This window comes from Mus musculus, chromosome 5 (assembly GCF_000001635.26).
Source record: "Mus musculus strain C57BL/6J chromosome 5, GRCm38.p6 C57BL/6J".
Classification (NCBI taxonomy): Eukaryota; Metazoa; Chordata; class Mammalia; order Rodentia; family Muridae; genus Mus; species Mus musculus.
In genome coordinates this window covers 119,872,327-119,886,330 of record NC_000071.6, presented here as the reverse complement: position 1 = coordinate 119,886,330, position 14,004 = coordinate 119,872,327, and the positions used below count along the sequence as shown (strand labels likewise).

The following is a 14,004-nucleotide window of genomic DNA, read 5'->3' as shown; positions in this document are numbered from 1 at the left end:
GAGGTTTCAGACACACAAGCCCAGTGTCTCACTCTCTTCCTGATGATCCATATGTAGAACTCTCAGCTACCTCTCCAGCACCATGTCTGCCTCCCTGCTACCATGCTTTCTGTCATACTGACATCGAACCAGACCTCTGAAATTGTAAGTCAGCCTCAATTAAATGGTTTCCTTTATAGGAGCTGTCATGGTCACGCTGTCTTGTCACAGCCTTAAAACCTCAATTAAGGCAGCTTCCTAGCTAATCTGCTGCTCCATCTATCTTGTGTGTGTGACAGATGCATAAAACTAAATTCTTGGTTTTGTTGTTGTTGTTGTTTAAATACTGGTCCATCTGGATGTGGTGGTCAGGAGGGAGAGGCAGGTGGATCTCTGAGTTTAAGCCCAGCCTGGTCTATATATCTCAGAGAACCCAGGCCAAGACGGTGTCTACAGTGAGATAGAACCCACTCTTAGACCAGCTTGTGTTGTGGTTTGGTTATGAAGGAAACGTCACCCACAGGCTTCCTTTGAACCCGTGTTTTGGCGGGCTTGCTATCCTGAGAGGCTATGGGACAGGATAATGGGTGGGGCTAGCTGGAGGAAGTAGGGCCTTGAAAGGGTAAACAGGGTGCTCAGGTCTCTCACATCTCTCTTCCTGTCCACCATGAACTGAACGAAGCCTCTCCATCCCAGACTCCCATCACGGCTATATTCTGCTCCAGCATGGCGGGGGGGGGGGGGGGGGGGGGCACGCAAGCAAGCATGGATAGAACCCTGAACGGAAATCAAACCCTTCCTTCATAAGGTCTTTGATCCTAATGCGCACATAAATCCAGTTCTAAGATTTTGTGTCCCAAGATTCTAATCCTACGGACAACACATTTCCTGCTCCACTCTGCTTGGGAGTGGCGGGTCTGAAATACCTAAGGGTCAGCAGCACAGAACTCATGGCAGGAAAAAGACAGCCACAAGCCTCCTTGTTTCCTCTTCCCTATAGCCATCCCCTCTATCCAGTCAGCAAAGAAAAGACATGAAAAACAAAACAAAACAAAACAAAACAAAACAAAACAAAACAAAAACCAGAGACACAGACAAACAAGCAAACAAAGGATATCCATGTCTCGCATACTCTTTTAAGCACATGGTATTTATTAGGCATTAATGGGTGCACAAATGTAAGAAAGGAGTACTTGATTTTTCACCCAACCCCCCCCTTTAACAACATAAAAAGACAAGATCACATAGAATGCTCATGCACAAACTCACTCACTCACTCACTCACTCACTCACTCACTCACAGACTTCCACGTTCTCAGCCACATAGATTACCCTGTTCTGTTTATTAGGGTCAGTTTAAAAAAAAAAAAAAAAGAAGAAGGGAAGGAGGAAGGAAGGAAGGAGAAAGAAAAGAAACACAAAACCTTTTTTTTAAATCAAGAAAGGAAAGAGAGAGAGAGAGAGAGAGAGAGCGCACAAACACAGTTTTGAGTACCAAATAAAATTAAAAGGTCTTGGTCAGCCCCCAGGCTGGGTTTCATGTTACTACTTAATTAGAATTCCTATTTATAAATAAATAGTACCAGTAAAATATTACATCTGAGAAACCCTACAATAATGTCGTACTTACACACTTTTTTTTTAATACTGTTTTTCTGCTTTTGATGCGTGTGGTTTTGTGTCCCAGGTGATTGGCGCTGGGGTGGGGGTGGGGATGGGGGTGGGGATGGGGGTGGGGATTTCTTGGAGGCTGAGGCACAGGTAACAGTTCCTCTCCTGAGGCACCTGGAGCTGTTTTGCTCTGTATCCGGAGGGTCACAGAGGAGGTTTGAGCCAGCCTGGGGCTGACGCTGACGTCACTGTTCATTTTTTTTTCTTTTTAATACAAAGTATATTTATTTTCACTTTCTTCTCCCCTACAACGTGTAAGCCGGGAGCTTGCGCCCTTGCTGTGTGTCACAGTTCTGTTCCTGTGTCACCCAGGGCTCTTTCAGTTTATCGAAGCAAGGTTTCCAGGCTGAGGAGTTCTAGGCCCCGTTTTAGCCACAGACGGCTGGAGAGACTGGAGCTGGGACGATAGGTGCTGAGGAGTGAGGGTGTCAGACTGAGCCCGACATCCTAGCTCCATACGCTCAGTAGAAGGCAACTCTGAATTCCACGACGCTGGGGAAGGCAGAACCAAACCAGAAGGAGAAAAAGCAAAACCCAATCCAAAAACTAGCAGGTAGCCCCTGCGACGTTCGTAGACATCTCACATGACGGAGGTAGGTATTTTTTTGTTAGAGGAGGGTGGCCGATGTACATTTTAGCTCATTTATCGGAGGGAAGCCCCGAAAGTACGTGTTTTGAGACATCTCTGTCTCTGCTCTCCCTCCATTCAAGGGACTGGGTCCCAGTAAGAAAATTCCAAAGGAAAAAAATATATTATTATTTATTATATAACAAAGTCAACATTAACACTGAGACACAGAGTGCCTCTCACCGTGCGGTCGGGGTCCAACACTCAGCGAGGCAATATGGTCTCGAACCCAAGAGAAACAATCGGGGAACATGTCTGGGGCGCTGTGTATGTGTTCCTGGTTGGATGAGAGTGGGCGCGGGGTAGGATGGGACTCGACACTCTTTCTGTTTCTCCTATCGGTTCTGAGACATCGAGTCACAATTTTGGAATGGTGGCTTCGGGGCACTGATCTTATCAGTGGCTGTGGAGCTCCAGATATGGAGGTTACAACGGGCGATCTAGAGCTTCGCATCTGCGGGGTTCTCATCACTACTGTCCCTCACTTCTCTCTCTCTCTCTCTCTCTCTCTCTCTCTCTCTCTCTCTCTCTCTCTCCCCACACCCTCTCTGGCACAGGTCAGCCTTTAGCTATTCTCACTCCACTCTGGCACCATGCCGACGCCGTGTACCGAGTGATACTGATGGGGGGACAGGGTCCTGGGCACGCCGTGAGTGTAGAGAAACTCTGGGGGCTGGAGGCCGCCCGGAGACTGAAGGCCAGTCTGAGGCCCGCACTGCCTGACCACAGGCTGATGGGCCACTGAGGTCTGGTGCTGAAACATCCCTTCGCCGAGCTGGGGAGAACCATGGTTGGCCATGCCAGCCAACCGAGGGACCAGGGGCCCCGAGGTGAAATGAGCGGAGAAGTGCTGGTAGGGAAGACGGTCCATGGGCTGCACGGTGGTGACGGTACAGCTGCTATAGGAGGGCATGCTGGGCCATGTGTTACAGCTGATGTCCTCCAGGCTAGGCACGGGCTCGCTGGGGGGAGCGGAGCTGGCATACATGCAGGCCTGCCGCTGGGCCGACTCTGTCCTGTAAGAGGTACTCAGGCCCTGCTGCTGGGGGTAGCCCGAGCGATAGAAGGTGTCTTCCTCGCTGGGGGATGTCTCCATGTACGGCTTCTTATAGGGGTGCTCCGTGCTGGAACATTCCTCATCTGCAAAGACAGGAAAGATATTAGTCACCCTATACCACAGACAGGACCAGAAGATAGCCACTAGGCCTGAGAATAGAGGCTATCAGCTCCAACCTTCATTCTGATGGAACAAGACAAAACAAAAATGTGTCATAGGCACACCCTCGGGCTGTGAGTTTTAAGCCACAGTCTTGACTTTTGATTAATTCAGTTTCACCATCTGTAAAATGTAACAAAGTCCTCTGCAGTGCTTCCCACAGAGGGAAACATTGAAAATTAAATGGGAAAATACATCCAATAATCAATTGAGTCAGAGTCTGGCATCAAAAAATGCTATAAAACATCCTTTCATCATGACTGTCACCACCACCACCATCATCACCACCACCACCAACACAATCACCATCATCACCACCACCACTACCACCACCACCACCATCATCAGTATGTTCTTATGTAGTTCAAGCTAGCTTCAATGTCCGTATGTAGCCGAGGAGGACCTTGATCATCTAACTTTCTGCTTTTCCTTTCCCTGAGCCAGGATTAAAAGCACTCACCACCATACCTGGTTTTATGTGGTTCTGGAAATTGAACTCAGGACTTTTGGCTATACTAGGCAAGCACTCTACTAAGCGACTACATTCCAGTGTTATTATTAATGATAATGATTGGTAATACATTACCCCATCCATCCATCTATCCTCCCAAACCTGGCATTTAGGCAGCAATAAGAGACCAGGAACAACAGTAAAACACACACACACACACACACACACACACACACACACACACACAGAGAGAGAGAGAGAGAGAGAGAGAGAGAGAGAGAGAGAGTGCTGGTGATACCTGCCTGTGTTCTAACCACTTCCCACAAGGTGACCCAACAGTCCTCAAAGCAACTGTTCCAAGTGAGTTAGTCCCATTTTATACATGAGAGGAAAGGAACACAGAGGTTAAGAAGCTTGCCCAGGGACTCCCACGGTGGCTGATAATGGTGGATATGTGGCTGGTGATCTAGCTGTCTCATTATGAAGTGTCTGCTCATCAATGTCACAATATATGAAGCCAGCATTAGATACTCATGCAGTGGGTGGGTAGATGAATGGTGGATGGTTAGGTGGGTTGGTGGGTAGATAGATGATGGATGGGTGGATGGGTGGATGGATGGATTGGTGTATGGATGGGTGGATTGGTAGGTGGATGGAGGGATATATTCATGGATAGATGGATAGATGGATGGTTAGATGGATGGGTGGGGTGTATGGATAGATGATGGATGACTGGCTGGATAAATGATGGATGACTGGCTGGATAAATGATGGGATAGATGAATAAATGTGTGGATGGATACATGATGAGTAGATGGATATATGGATAACTGCATGAATGAATGGATGGATGGATGACGGATAGGTGGCTGGATAATGGATGGATGGGTGGGTGGGTGGGTGAATGCTGGATGGGTAGTTGGACGGTGGTTGGGTAATGAGTGGATAGAGAGGTGAGAGATAGATGAACAGACAGATGGATGTGTGGATGGATGGTTGTAGACTGGATGGGTGGGTGGATGGATGGAATTTGGAGCAAATCCCCTTCACTAGCTGTTGAGTCAATACCAATCCCTGTGTCACTGTTTCCTGTGAATTGGATTACACTACTCCTCTGCCCATTCATTCATCCTGGTACAGCGTAATAGAGATAACTTCATCCCCAGAAGAGTCTCCCTTAGGCGCTCTGGGGCCATTGACCCTCTTGGGAGCTAACCACTGTGCTGTGGGCAGCCATTTCCTAGACTAATTCCCCAGAATGGGATGTTTTGAAAAGTATGTACACACAGTTTTCTATCACTCTTAAGGGGGCGGTGGGGGGGGGGCAGAAACTTCCTAAGACCCAGCACCCAGGCTAAGAGCTCTGGAGACATTTGGACAAGGATCTGATTCTTCTGTTAGTGTGTTGCCTGTGAGGAATCCACCCTCCCAAGTCATAGCCACGGATGCATGTTAGCAATGTGGACGTCATTCCATGATAAAATTAAACTCAGGAGATTGTCAGGGAGTAGACGTGGTCAAAACACATCACGTGCATGCATGTAAAGAAGGAAAAAGAGAGAAGAAAGATTGGTGTCAGAAAGTCCTCTGATAACTTTCAGAACATCTCTCATTGCTGGGAAAACATGGTACATCGTTCTCATGGAAGACCTTGTCTCTAACTGCCATCTCCAGCTGCTTCCTTCAGGGAGGCCATACTTGGATATGTCTGCCAAGGCGTCATCTCAGACACATCCATCCCTCAAAGGGACTTTGACCTCCCCAGGGGTTGAAGGTCATCTTTTCTCATTTTCAGATCTCTTTTTAATCAACACATGTAGAAAAATTACATTTGCATCTGGGGATATACTCTAGATTTGATCGTGTGTGTGTGTGTGTGTGTGTGTGTGTGTGTGTGTGTGTGTGTGTGTGTGTAGAAATGAGAAAGGGAGGGAAAGAAAGGCGAGGAGGAGTCAAAGGATCTATGTCAGGAAAAGAAACATCCGCCAGCCCCCTTTGGGAGCCAGAAACACCATAATTAGATTGTACAGTGTGGTTGAGTTTAGCTTATCTGAACATTTGCTTGTGTCTGTGTGTTTTGATGCAAGATCTCATTCGGTAGGCCAGACTGGCCTATAATTTGCAATCCCCCTGCCTCAGCCTTCCAAGTGCTTATCCTCCCTGGGTTTCTCACTTTGTAAATGGAAACAGGTGTCTCAGAGCACATGATGCCCATCAACACCCAGCAGGCTGCAGCTTTCCCAAATAGATGACATGTAGTCACTATGGATACTGAGTCCCTGGAAGATATGAAGAGACCGTTGTTGTGAGGCACTCCCAGGGTGGAGATAGCTCACATCTCATGGCCCTCAGAGTCAGACTCCAGGGGTGGCCTTTGGGAGTTGGAAGCTTTGTCAATATGGGCTGGTTATTTAACCTCTGTCTTCACTGTTTTAAATGAGACTGTAGTTCAAGCTCAGGGTGGGATGTGTCTTGTGGCTTGATGTGAAGGTGTAGGCCTGTGTGTATGCTGTGTGCTTGTCTGGGCTCAGTGAAAGGAAACTGTTTTGCTTTAGAAGACCTAAAAAGAAGGGAGAAGGAAAAGAGGAAGGGAGAAAGGGAGGGAAGAAGAGGAGAGAGGGAGGTAGAGAAGGAAGGAGAGAGGGAGGGAGAGGAGGGAGGAAGGGAAGGAGGGGGAATGGAGGAGGGAGGGAGAACAAGGGAGGGAAGGAAGTAAGGAGGAAGAGAAGAAAGGAAAGAGGGAGGGAGGGAGAGGAGGAAAGGAGGGAGGGAGAGAGGGAAGGAGGAAGAGAAGGAGGGGAGGGAAGGAGGGAAAGGAAGAAAGGAGGGAAGAAAGAGCAAGGGGAAAGGGAAGGATAGGGATGGGAGGAAACTATGGCTGTCTTTGAGGAGTATAAATACAAAGGAAGTTGTCTCTCCTGTGTGACTTTCAAGGATGGCCAGGAGTCACGAAGCTTGATGTTGGACCATACCTGAGGAATGAAGTACTTAATAGAAACTTATGGTGTGACCCCTGCTTGGTCTTACAGCAACTCCTCAAAGTGTCTGTCTCTGCTCCCATTTCCCAGAAGCAGGGAGTTAACCTCAGAGAGTGACAGAGATGGGAAGCCAAGTGGGAGCTAACTTCCTGAGCCTATGGTGCCAGCCTTCCTTCCACTGGCCAATGTCCCTCACCTGGCTACCCCACTGGCATCCCCTGAGTTCTGCCTAGTGCCAGGCAGGGTGCCAGGTGCTTTGGATGGAGCTGTGAGCCAGGCAGATGCACGTCCCCCTAGCCCCACTCCATCCAACTATAGCAGCACGTGAAGAAAGCTAAGTATCTTGTCACTCAGAGAAAGTACTGGAACATATGGCTTTGAGTGAACTTTCACACACTGGTGACGCCTTTGGGCTGGCTCATAAAGCAGACCCTCAACTGGATAGATAAGTGTAAACCTGGCTCCTGCCACACAGTGACACGGGTAACCGTGTCCCCCAGGTGACACCAGTGGACAGCTCAGATTCCTCCCCACACAGCATGGGTTGTACCTGCCTAACACTCTGCACGTTTGTTTTTAGCCGGACATTCTGCAACACATCTGGGAACCCTATGGGGTACCCCCAAACATTTATACCAAAAAATAAATAAATCAAAACACCACTGCCCAAGAAAACTGCAGTCATTCCTGCAGGTGTCCTGGGCACACAGTGCCAACCATACAGATGTTTGAAGACATCCAGATGTTTTACAGTGTTAATATTTTTTTCCGCCGCCTTACAGCTAGTTAGGGTTTCTGGACTCTTGATAGTGCAACCCTCAGCTTATGTCCACATCTGACACCTTGATTCCTTCCTTCCGATTTCCTTCTGCCCACTGGACCTTATGCCCTTATACTACTGCTAGACTCACAGCTTTGGACTTTTTATCATTATGATTATTATTGTTATTATTATTATTATTATTAACTAGGGCGTTCCCCTTTTCAACAACAGAAAGTACAGCTGCAGGGTACCCTTGGCAGGAGGAAAAAAAAAAAAAAAGGAAACTTTTTTTTTTTTAGTTTCTGATCCCTTCCAGATTCATTACAAGTTTAAACAGGGGGTGTAGGGAGAATAATAAGAAAAAGGTCGGAATGCAGTTTAGAAAATCATAAAATTACGCATTCCAGTCTGTAATACCCAGAAATATCTGGCCCAGAGTGTGCAGGGAAACTCCAAAGCTGGTTTTCTGCTGGAAGATAAACCTGAGGACTCTCAGATCCTTCCCAGGCATCATCTCAGGATCTGAACTTCAGGTCAGGCACGATCAATGCACAGCGTGTAATCGCTGAGTTTGTCTGGGGGGAAGATATGGTCTTAGTCTTTGAGTAGTCTGGGTGTGGTTTAGCTTCCCTGGTTGTGCGAAGAGCCATAACTGGGTGTCAAGCGTTCCAGTGGAACTAGCCAGGGACCTGACGATTCTGCTTCAGAGAGTGTGAAGGGTGTGTAGAAAAAGTGGTCGGCGATGCTTGCAACTCCGCTAAGTCTCTTGAGTAACAGGAAAGTTCTTCCTGAGTCTGGCCACCCAATCCCTGTAGAAAAACCTGCTCCTTTGGAATCTTCTAGAAGTATGTGTGTGTTGTCTGTTTGTTTTGTTTTGTTTTAACTCTGGATAAAAATCATTTAGTGATGAGCTCAGAACACAGCTTTAAGGCACACAGCATCATAGCTCCAATGCTTATGCTCCAAGTAGCTGTGGCTAAAGGCCTGAACTGCTCCAAGCACAGTCCCTAACTGCGCATGAGGATAATCCCCAAACTCCTCCTTAGGCTTAATTAAGGAATTACCAAGTATGCCTGCCATGCCCAGCGAGTCAGCCCAGCACTTGGAATCTCTGTCTTCAAATCTTATCTCTCGGCATAACCCATGTCTACTCCCTCTCCCCAGCAGTTTTCTCCCTCGGCAGACTAGGCAGATGGCTCTCTGAAGGTCATCCAACGCTCTGAGGTATTTGGGTGGATTCCAGAGCTGGAAGCTTCCCAGAGCCACTTTTTAAGTCACTGATCCCATTGAGCAAATATGGTCATAGTTACCAAGTGGGTCACATCCCTTGCCGGCTGAGTTCACATGGGGAAATGTGGTGTTTTTACAGACAAGAGACTCTGGAAGTCAGCTAAGGGGTCAGCAGGAAGTCAGGAGATGGCTGTAATTCAGACCTACTGAGTCGCAAAACAGCAAAGATGGGTGGCGCTGGGCTTTCTGCTGTAAACCTGTGCTTTCTGCTGTTACTGTAACTCAACAGGCTCAACCAACATGGAGGGTTGTAACACTTGACACAGATGGATGGATGGATGGATGGATGGATGGATGGATGGATGGATGGATGGATGGGCGGATGGATAGATGGATAAAAGGGTGGATGGATACATAAATGGATGGGCAGGTAGATAAATGGAGAAGTGAATGGATGGGTGAATGGATGGATAAATGGGTGAGTGGATGGATTGGTGGATGGATAGGATAGTTGGGTGAATGAAAGAATAAAGAGGTTGGTGAGTGGATAAATAGGTGGATGCATGTATGAATGGATAGACAGACAAATGGATGGATGGGTGAGTGGATGGATGGATGGATGGATGGATGGATGGATGGATGGATGGATGGATGGATGGGTGGGTAGGTGAATGGATGAACAAATAAATAGATGGATGCTTGGACAGATGAATGGTTGGATAGAGAGATAAATGATTGGATGATAGATTTTGAAATTATACACTCCAAACTCTCAGAACTTGGGTTAAAATGGAGACACTGGAATGGCATCATGGGGAATTAAAATGAAAGCACCCTGGCTCAGACCCCATGACCACCGAGAGTTTATCTGCTGCTCTCAGACTTGCTTCCCCCATGAGAATGCATGTTTCATAAGAGCAGGTCTCTCTCCTGCTTGCGTTCTCCTTACAGGGCCCGGGGTATAAGTACTCTTAGTGTTTGATGACTTCACACGACTCTGTCAGTCATCACTCTAACCTTAGAATCTGATATTAGTGCACTCTTTGTCCCCTGCAGGGTGAGGAGTGGGCATTCTCCAACTCAAGCTGCCCTGAAAAATTCAATAAGGGAAGACCCTGAGGTTGCTTTTAAAAACACACAGCATCGGGTCAGGTCAGTAAAGACACCACTGACAAGCCAAGCAACCTGAGTTCTATCTCTGAGACCTTCACAGTGGAAGGCTTGGGTCCCCTCCTGCCAGTTGTCCCTTGAACTCTGCGGGCTTAGCTTTACCATGACATATGTGCACGTGCACATGCACATACACATACACGCACACACTACATATAAAGTACTAGAAACAAACCTCACAGTCTGGGGAGAAAAGCTCACTGTGGAACCATTTCCAGTTTCCCCCACCTCCCCCTCTCCATCGCTGACTTCCCTCTGATAGCCAGCGCTGTAATGTCTTTGCTACATCTTTATTTGGGTCAGTTTGTTTGCTAATGAAAGGATGGTGAGAGAGTCAGGATAGTCGGAGGAAAGACAGACAAGTGCTCCCTCCTGGTCCTCGGATCCTGGGTTTGATTGAGTGGCATTGATAAAAGACCTGCCCAGCTTTTTTGACTCCATCCAGAGGGAGAGATAGGCTGGAGACAGCCTGGTCCAAACAGGAGAGGAGGCCATTGGCCTGCTGGGCCCTTTGACATTGCATGGGGCCTGGCTCCTAGGCTGGCTGGAAGGCAGACAGACAATGAGAGGAAGTCAGATAGCAGGGCCAGGCTGGGGCCAGGGGGGGAAACCACCCACAGAGTTATCACTCCTAGCGAGTCCCAAACTGGAAGGAAGCCTCCTGATTTGTTATCTCCTCACACCGTGGGGACTAATGATGAATTGCCTTGTGACCCCATTGGCTTCTCTGTCATCCAAGCTCCCCTTGGGGGGTGGAAGTGTGGAAAGTGGTGAGGAAGGCAGAGGTTTCTGGGAAGAGGAGAGGTTTTCTTCAGAGCACATGCACACACACACACACACACACACACACACACACACACGCCCCAAGTCCACTGACTTCACTGAAGATCTCGAGCCAGGCCACTCAGTTGCTAAGGGACTTTGGGGAAATACCTCCATCTGTCTGAGTTCTAGCATCCAATCTGAAAGGACAGAGGGGAACATTTTTTTTCACATTCTTATCTCCAGCCTGTCCCCAAATCCTGGTTCCTCTCACTTCTGCAGTTCTGAGCCACCGTGGCAGGCCTTACAACCTAGGTTGCCCTCTTCCTCTCAACAGGTGTCTGGTGTCATTTCTGTCCCCTCCTATCGCAGCAAAGTGGCGCTAGCAACTGCTAGCAGTGATACTTGCAGGCTGCTGACCCCCTGATGGTCTCCCATCGCTGTTCAGATAACACTGGAGGCTCTAATGGAAATGGCTTAGGGGCGTCTAGCTGGCCCCACCTTTCTCTCCAGTCTTCTATCTCCACCCTTTGCCCTCTGATCTGGGCACCCACATGCTAACCCTTCCCCAGAAAGGGTACATACCCATCTGTCTCTTATCCTTCTCCTAGCTGCCTCCCACTTTCTATGACTCCAACCCAGTCTGTTCTTACAATCTGATACTCATTAGCAATTTGCGGCTGTGTGTGTGTGTGTGTGTGTGTGTGTGTGTGTGTGTGTGTGTGTGTTCATGTTAGCATGTGTCTTGTCCATGGAGATCAGGGGACAGCCTGAGCTGTCACTCCTCAGGTACCATCCATCTTGGTTTATAAGACAGGGTCCCTCATGAACCTGGAAGTTGCTAACTAGGCAAGGCTAGCTGACCAGCGAACCTTGTCCTCTCTAACCCTGGGCTTACTAATGGGTGCCCATACACCTGGCTTCTTTTATACATGGATTCTGGGGGACTCAGGCTTGTAAAGAGAACATTTGCTGACTGAGATCTCAGTCCAGACCCTATTCCAGTTTTAACTACATAGTTCTATCATCACTTACACAATGCTCAGCCTGCTTGGGACAGCAGGCTACTTGGGACAGCAGGTCTTCTGTAAAGGATAGGGAGGTGATCACAGATATGTTGGGGCTGTTCAGCCATACCCAGTAGCAGACCAGGTACTTCCCATGTAGTCTCTCCTCTCCTCATCCTCAATGCAACAGGTAGGGCTTACAATTATCCTCGACCTGTATCAGAAGTACTCCAGACCCAGAAAGGTAAGGCGATTTCCCAGGGTCACCTGACGGCAAGCAGCCAGGGGTCACAGGCAGGCGGACCCTTTCTCCAGCCCTGCTGTGCTGATTCTGAATTCACCTAGGAGTCTGAAGGTTGGCTAACCAAGGAGGTTTGCCTTGATTGGTATTTGTGGCCGTCCCACCACTTCTGTACAGAGGCTGTGGCTGAGGACAGTGCTGTGACTACTGACCCGAAATGGGTTTGGTTCTTTTCAAAACTCTCTCTCTCTTTCTCTCTCTCTCTCTCTCTCTCTCTCTCTCTCTCTCTCTCTCTCTCTCTCTCTCTCCCCCCCCCCCGAGTCTGGCATTAATTTAATCGACAGAGCTCCCTAATGCAAACCTGCTGAGCTCTTTATGACCATGTAGGACCCATCCCTGCCACGATCCCCCGCAGGAGATGACATGTTGAATGTAGTGACGGTGTTGCAGACAAGAAAGTGTGGCAGTGAGCAACGCAGGGTACAGAGTGCGCAGACAGAGCTTTCACCTACTAATTCCACCTTCACGAACCACCGGCCGAATGGATACGGTGTTGTGTGCCTGCAACCTCAGTCCTTGGGAAGTTCAAGCAGATGACTGGAATTCAAAACCAGCCCAGGCTATGCAGGGAGTCTGAGGCCAACCTGAGCTACACAACAAGTTTCAGACCAGCCTGGGCTACACAGAAAGTCTGATGCCTGTCTGAGATTAATGGTAAGACCCTGTCTTAGAAGGAAAAACTCACGAGCCCTTTACTGCCGTGCCTCAGTTTACCAGCTGTCAGAATGCCTCCATTGGGAGAAGACTTACTCAGAGACCAACCCTTTTAGCTGTCACACTAGGCAGGATATCTAAACAGGAACTCCTCCTTGGATACTCTTTCCCTCTCTGAGAGTTGAGGGAACAGATGAGCTTGCCGCATCTGGTATCCAGCCCACCCTGGGGCGGATGTTGGGGGGAGCCGGGCTGGGGGCTTGTTGGGGTGACATTGTTCAGGCCTTGGAGATCCAAGGAGTTTGAATGGGTTTGGGTCCATCTGGAAGTCAGACATCATCCCCAGGCAAGGACCAATGCCAGAGTGTCTCTCCTTCCAAACACAAGGATGGGGCATTTGTGTTAGTCAGTCAGATCTGGCTTCCTTCCTCTGGGAAGCCCGGCTCCTGAGATTTCTACTACAACAGTTTTGCTGGTGTCGCCTGCTGGTGAAGAGCTTAACCAAAAGTCCAGAATCAGGTCGCTGGACTTCTGAAGGCGCAGAACTGGTGCTTGGGGAGTGAGGGGCCAGACTATGACTTAGGTGTTTGAGAATAACACAGTGGCCACTGACTGAGCCCATACCAGACAAGCACACAGCATATGCATGGGCCTGCACCATCAAATCAAGCCACAAGACATTTCCCACCCTGAGCTTGAACGACAATCTCATTTAAAACAGAGAAGACAGAGGTTAAATAACGAGCCCATATTCAGAAAGAAAGCTCCAACTCCCAAAGGTGAGCTGCACCCCTGCTGTCTGACCCTGAAGGTCATGGTGTGAAAGCTATCTCCACCTTGGAAGTGCCTCACAATAACTGTTTCTTCGTATCTTCCAGGGACTCAGTATTCACAGTGACTACATGCCATCTATTTGGGATAGCTTCAACCTGCTGAGTGTTGACGGGCATCATGTGCTCCGAGACAACCTGTCCTCATTTACAAAGGGAGAAACCCAGGGAAGATAAGCACTCGGGAGTCTGAGGCAGAAGGGAGGCTGACCTGATCTACAGAAAGATCTTCTGTCAAAACACACAAACACAAGCAAATGTTCAGATAAACTAAACTCAACCACACTGTACATGCTAACTATGGTGGTTCTGGCTCCCAAAAGGCCTGGCAGATATTTCTTCTCCTGACACAGACCCTTTGGCT

General features: G+C 48.4%; 1 protein-coding gene across 7 annotated transcripts in view; it reads right to left on the bottom strand.

The window, feature by feature from the left end:
* Positions 1 to 1,110: 1,110 nt before the first annotated feature.
* The window catches only part of Tbx5 (T-box 5), an 88,707-nt gene continuing 75,813 nt past the window's right edge, over positions 1,111 to 14,004 (bottom strand). For 6 of the 7 annotated variants that reach the window (XM_006530283.2, XM_006530282.4, XM_006530281.3 and 3 more), the window contains one exon: positions 1,111 to 3,418. In XM_006530283.2, the coding sequence (XP_006530346.1) occupies positions 2,844 to 3,418 (575 nt within the window). In that variant the 3' untranslated portion in view covers positions 1,111 to 2,843. The remainder of the gene's footprint in view (positions 3,419 to 14,004) is intronic. The other variant, NM_011537.3, reaches the window with a different exon arrangement.